The sequence below is a fragment of the Pyrgilauda ruficollis genome, unplaced genomic scaffold, assembly GCF_017590135.1.
Source record: "Pyrgilauda ruficollis isolate IOZ18807 unplaced genomic scaffold, ASM1759013v1 scaffold204, whole genome shotgun sequence".
NCBI lineage: Eukaryota > Metazoa > Chordata > Aves > Passeriformes > Passeridae > Pyrgilauda > Pyrgilauda ruficollis.
The window spans coordinates 297,608-303,607 of NW_024519652.1; the positions used below are offsets into that span (position 1 = coordinate 297,608).

At 49.2% G+C, this 6,000-nt stretch overlaps 1 protein-coding gene across 4 annotated transcripts in view; it reads right to left on the reverse strand.

The window, feature by feature from the left end:
- LOC121353422 (amyloid beta precursor protein) overlaps nucleotides 1–4,478 on the reverse strand; it is a 207,373-nt gene extending 202,895 nt beyond the window's left edge. For all 4 annotated transcript variants that reach the window (XM_041467270.1, XM_041467269.1, XM_041467268.1 and 1 more), the window contains exon 1: nucleotides 4,234–4,478. In XM_041467270.1, the coding sequence (XP_041323204.1) occupies nucleotides 4,234–4,290 (57 nt within the window). In that variant the 5' untranslated portion in view covers nucleotides 4,291–4,478. The remainder of the gene's footprint in view (nucleotides 1–4,233) is intronic.
- Between the last annotated feature and the right edge of the window lie 1,522 nt (nucleotides 4,479–6,000).

Here is a 6,000-nt window from a genome sequence, read left to right on the forward strand (position 1 = left end):
GACTAGTAATGTGCACTACAATAATTAGGTGAAAATCACATACACAAACTTATGCATATCACAACATCTCTTGCTTGTAGAGTTTAATGAGATTTCTTTTTCCGATAAAGCTGTCTGATTGAATCTTGTTGCAATCTAGGTCTAATTTTCAAAGTTCTGTTTGCTTTTGACAAGGCATCCTGTTATCAAATCTCTTTGGTTAAGCAGGTCCAAAGTCCATCGTCTGTCTTGTGTCCCCTGATACCCCAACATGTATGCATACATGTATATATATATACATGGACATTTGTCAAATATAATTTTTATTTACTAAACCAAAACACAAATTTTTCAACTTCTGGTAATTGCATACCTTTTTTGGAAGATGTCAAAATTACATCATTCAGAGTATTCAGGACTAAGGATGTCAGTTAAGCCTGGGAATTCTACCACAGGTGAACCAACCAAACAGTGGATGGGGCAGGCTACCCAGAGAAGTGGCACAGGCTCTGTCCTTAGAGCTCCATTTTCAAGATGCAACTGCAGAAAGCCCCTGCAGCCTGGTCTGCTTTGGGCACAGGGTCAAACCAGAGACCTCCTTCAGGTGATGCTATCTACCAAGTTCTTGGCCAAGCCTCCACACCCAACAGCTTGTGTTAATTATTTTACTGAGTCACTAAAAATAATTATTCTACTCAGAGAAGCAACTGTCAATTTTTCAAGCAATTAGAGAATTACTATACTCTTCAGCTATTTTGCTACGCTTTGTTTTGGAAAAGAACTACTAATTAAAAGAAATTGTCATACCTTTTCTTCACAAAACTTATAAATCAAACTTCTTATTATCCTTCACAGTTTACTCAACATATGCAAAGCGCAAGTCATGAAGAACCAAAGGAGATCTATGCCTCTTGTGGATTTGCCCTATAATTCAGCACTGATCAATTAAAAATGAATAAAGGAGATGGCTTACATCTGTCACACAAACAGCTCATGGGGAAAAAAAAAATTAAAATTTAAAAGCATGAAGATCTTGTAAGCTTCCTCAGGTTTTCATACATGTTTTGTGAAGAAGCAGCACAGCAGCTGATTTTTTTTTTTTCACAGAAAAGGCATCTGAAGATCATGCAAGTCTCAAAATTGTCTGTTAATCATCAATCAATCAAACAAAAGACAAATGAGAAAGCAAGCGAGAAGCTTCCTTTCTTTCTTTTCTTCTTTCTTTTCGCTCATTTGTTCACCTGACCACCAAGGATCCTGATGATCCCAGAGAGCCTGCCCTATGTACCCACTCAGACGCCCACCCCATGTCAGCATCTTAAATAAAAGTGCAAAAGGGTTCCTGCAACAAATGCAAACCTTGGCCAGGGAAATTTGGGGACAGAATCAACAGAAAGAGGAGCTGAAAGTCTGTAATAGAAGCAAAGTAAAGGTGTTGCTCCCCCTCCCACATTTAAATGTCATTTCTTGAAAGATCTACTAGGAAACTAAATAATGAAGAAACAAATATTTGGAGTCTTCTCCTAAAAAACAAAAAAAAAAAAAAAAAAAGCCAAAATAACAAAAATAGGAACCTACATACATTACCCAGTTTAAAGAAAAACACTGTCAAGAAACATCTTTTTGTCTTTTTTCTGAGGGCCAGTTTATGAGATACTGATATCTTAACAATTTCGTTTCAGTCAGCTGGTAAAGGAGTCTTGCTTAGAAACAGGCAGTGAGAGCAGGGAGTAAAACAGGCATAGCAGAAACCTCAGTGTGCTAATGAGAGGAAATTATTTATAAACTGGGATCATTCACAAAAATTCATGAGAATAGTTACTGCCTGTTGCATTTATCTACTAAAATCAGACAATTACTGAAAAACGTTAAATGCAAAAATAGCTACTGCAGAATATGGCAGTTTCACAAACCATGACAACTCTCAGCCAATGAGTATGATTCACATGAGGATCAGAAAGTAATATGGTAAGCAACTATGGCATCACCAGGACAGCACTACAGAATATTTCATTTTAAGATGTTAAATCATTATTAATCTACCTGTAATTTTAGAAAGGAATTCTTCACGTGTAAAATAAAGAGAATTTGTTTTGGCCCTGCTTTTTCTCTTCCTCATACCATTTCCAAAAGCAAAAGTACACTACAAAGTACAGATTATTTGCTGCTTTCCAGAAAGTGTTTGTTAAAATAGGAGGATAAACATTTCATTTCAGAAAAGAGATCTACAGAAAATCTAATTCAAACATAAAAATTTCACCCTTTAGCATAAGAAGATAGTTCAAGAGCAGAACATGCACACACACCATTTCTATTATGAAATATTTAGCGTTATAAAAACAAGAGGCTTGCTCAAAACATCAACCTTACAGAATCAAGACTGACAAACACCTTGTCACAAGATCACCAGATGTTAAAACCTACTTCACCATCAAACATAAAGAAAAGGAATAAACGTCAAGCCTCAAACATGCATATGGAATGACAGAAGACAGAAAGCTGCTGCAGAAACATCACTGCCCATTTCAGTAAACGTTTCCAGACAGAGGATGTCTCTCAAAATTCTGGCCATCACTAAGGCAGACACCACTGCAGAAGTCTCTGAGCATACACGTTCAGTCCTCCTGAACAGTTCTGGTACAAAATTCAAGCCTCCTTTCTTACAGCACCTTCGCGGAGGCAACACCTACACATCTGTCATTAAGGCCAGGGCCACAAAGAGCAAACAGAAAAAGTCCATCCTTCTTGGTCTATCTTGATGCATATGTCAATCATAAAATCTCATTTTTTACTTTAGCTACACACCCAAAGCAGACATTTCCTTCTGTTACATTCAGACAAGAAACGGCTGAAAGAAGCTACTAAACTCCAACGAGTGCTATAACTGGAAGCTTCAAACATCTGAGCATCTGCAGAACTCATCAAATTGATACATCCCTCTCAATGCTGGCAAGATCATGCCTCAAAGCAAGAGCCCGTGGCTGGCAGCCTTGGCTGCAGGGACGGAGAGCTGGTATGAAGCTGTCTCCTCTTATTCATGGCGTACAGGGGTCCCTCCCGGGAAGGGCACCCGAGCCACAGACCTACATCCCCATGCCCTGGGGAAGGGGGGGCGGGGACCGCGAGCATCCGTCCCTACGATCAGGCTAAATACTGTCAACCATCTCACCCCCACCCAGTCCTTGACCGCACCCTAGGAGAAGGGAGAATTGGCACAGGAGGAGGACAGAAGCCGAAGTCTGCAGGCCGAAGTATGGCAAGCAGAGAGCGAAGGAGACCTCGAGGTGACTCACCCCTCCCACATCTCCTTTTTAGAGATCTGGCGGGGGGGGAAGGAAGAACCGATACCCAGTCGTGCTAACTTCTCCTCTGGGATCCAAGCTTTCTGCCAGCCCACCCCGCAGCGACTGCGGTGCACGCACACCCCCAGACGGGTGGGCACGGGGAACCCCCAGCCCCCGCCCGACCCAGAGGTAGTGACCCGCGGAGGTGCCTCCCGGCCGGGGCGGGCGGAGCCACCCCGGGGAAGGAAGGAAAGAGGGCGGGCACGGGCGGAGGGGCGCGGGCTGTCGGCGCCTCCTCTCTGCTGCACTGCAGAGGCGCCATCTTCCAGCGCCTCCGGCCCGCGGGGGGGCTCGGGCCGGCCCCGACCACCGCTCCCCAGGCACCGCCTTCCCGCGGGGCCACTGCACCAGCCTGTGCGGGGAGCTCTGGCCGCCGGCCCGCACACCTGCGCCGCCCGGTCCCCCCGTGGGGGGTACCACCGGCTCCGCAGCCTGATTTCGCTTCCCTCCCGGGGAGACGCCCTCGCGTCCCCCGCTCGCAGCCCGGCTGCTCGCCCCTAGCCCCCGCCCCATCGGGGTACGCCACGGGGCCAGCCGCCTGCGGCGTGCCTGCTCCTGGGGAAAGTTTCCTTTCCCGAGCCCCCGGCGGAGCCAACCCCAAGGCAGAACCGGCGCCCCTGGCGTACGGGGCAGCGCCCCGGCAGCCGGACACGCACAGCGGGGCCGGGGGCGCCAGCCCCGGGTGTTCCTAGCCCCGATCCCTCCCTGACGCCTCCGCCACCCTCCGGCTCGCCGCTCCTATTGTTCGACGAAGGAAGAGCGGCGGTAGATAGGGATGCAACACCACTAGGAAAGCAACCCTCGCCTGCCCTGCGGCGGCCAAGCCCACGCCGCGGGGGCGGCTGCGGACAGACAAAAGCTTCGGAGGGTGGCGGCGAAACCCCCGCCCGCTGCTTCCTGCCCCACTTACCTCTAGAGCCCCGGCGGCGCCGGCGGCCAGCAGCAGGACGGCTAAGTAGGGCAGCATCGCGGCGGCTGGGAACGGGGGGAAAGGAGGGATGCCGTCCGGCGAGACGCCACGGGGTCCAGCTATAAATCCTCGAAGCCGTGCCACTGCCGAGGAAAACGACTGATGTGCGGCGGCTCCGGCAGCGGTGCGGAGGGGCCGGTCAGCTGATGGCCCGGCCCGCCCCCGAGCGGGCGGTGCGGCCGCCCGGCCTGCGGGGACCCCTGGCGGCGGCGCCTGGGCGGTGCGGCCGTGCCTCGGGGCAGGCGGACCGACTCTACCCTGCCCTCGGTGACTCTCAGGAGCAGCTCCAGTTCCCTCCTCGGCCGCTCGGGTACCACCTATCACCTTCCGCGAAGGCTCCGTACTGCCTCCGCCGCCCGTACTCCGCCGCCCGCGTCTGCAAGGGACGGGGACGCCTCTATGCGCGGTCGCCCCTCGCTGAAGCACTGCGTTCAGAAAGGCATCCCCCATCTTTGCAACGTGCGCACAAAACCACCCAAATCTAAACGTGTTGTGTGGTTTAAAGGTTATTTAACACATTCTGCCTTTCCTAGCAAGGTTGTACACCAAGTCGGGATCTCCTGTTCCTGTCGAGGTGGAGGTGATGAGTCAGCACCGCCGTTTCACACATGACACACCACAGGCACCACTGATAACAAAGATATGCAGGAACATCAGAAGAGCTGTGATTTATGGCAGATGAACAAGGAAGAAATCAAATTAAAATGTAGGACTTTGTCAAATAACCATCAAATCAGGAGGTCAATGTAATCTCACCGTCTTACCCTCTGAACAGCGCTGGTATAATTGGTATAGTAAGAAGAACTTGAAAGTGAATATTAGGAGCTTCATGTTGAAACAGCTGCTATTGTAGCCAAAATTCAGTGTGACAGAGCCTGACCCATTCTGCCACTGAAGTGCAAACTCCATGGCAGGATTTCTGCTCCCACTAAGGCTCCCAAGACAGCAGCTTGTAATGGGGACCTGCAGCCAGGCTGTCTGAGGAGCAGGTCATGGAAATCTGGAGCATGAGTCTGATGAGAAGCAGCTAAAGGAACCTGAGGTGTTCAGCCTGGAAAAAAAGGAGTCTCAGAAGAGATTTTCTCACTTTCTGTAACTACCTAACTGGAGGTTGCAGAGAGGTAGGGGTCACTCTCTTCCCCCCATCATGAGTGACAGGATAAGTGGAAATGGCCTAAAATTGCAACAGGGGAGATCTAGGCTGGATCAAGCTGCCCAGGGAACTGATTGACTCACAAACCCTCGAGGTTTTTAAAAGGTGTATGGTACTTTTTGGCACTTTAGGGACATGGTTCAGTGATGGACTTGGTAGTGCTGGGTTATTGGTTGGACTTGATGATCTTAGAATTCTTTTCCAACCTAACTGATTCTTTGATCTGATTCTATGACACACCCTTGGTGTATGGCTCACTACAGAAGCCCAGTGTTGTGCTCACTGCCACTCACACTCATCTTCCCTTGAAGTCAGAACTGCAATCCACTAAGATTCTTGGACAAAGTTATGTCCAGATGTGGAAGGATGCTTTGCAGGTGAGAGGAACCCAGGTTGCCTGCCAGGTGGGCCGCAACATGCAGTGAGGGACCGTAGTGCGTTTCAGCCCTACAGCCAGGCCTTAGAGTTAGAAGACTGTTCTCATACAAACATGAATCTTCTCATACAAGCTTATGAACTGGCAATGTATGGAGGCTTTTGGGGAATTTCTTGAG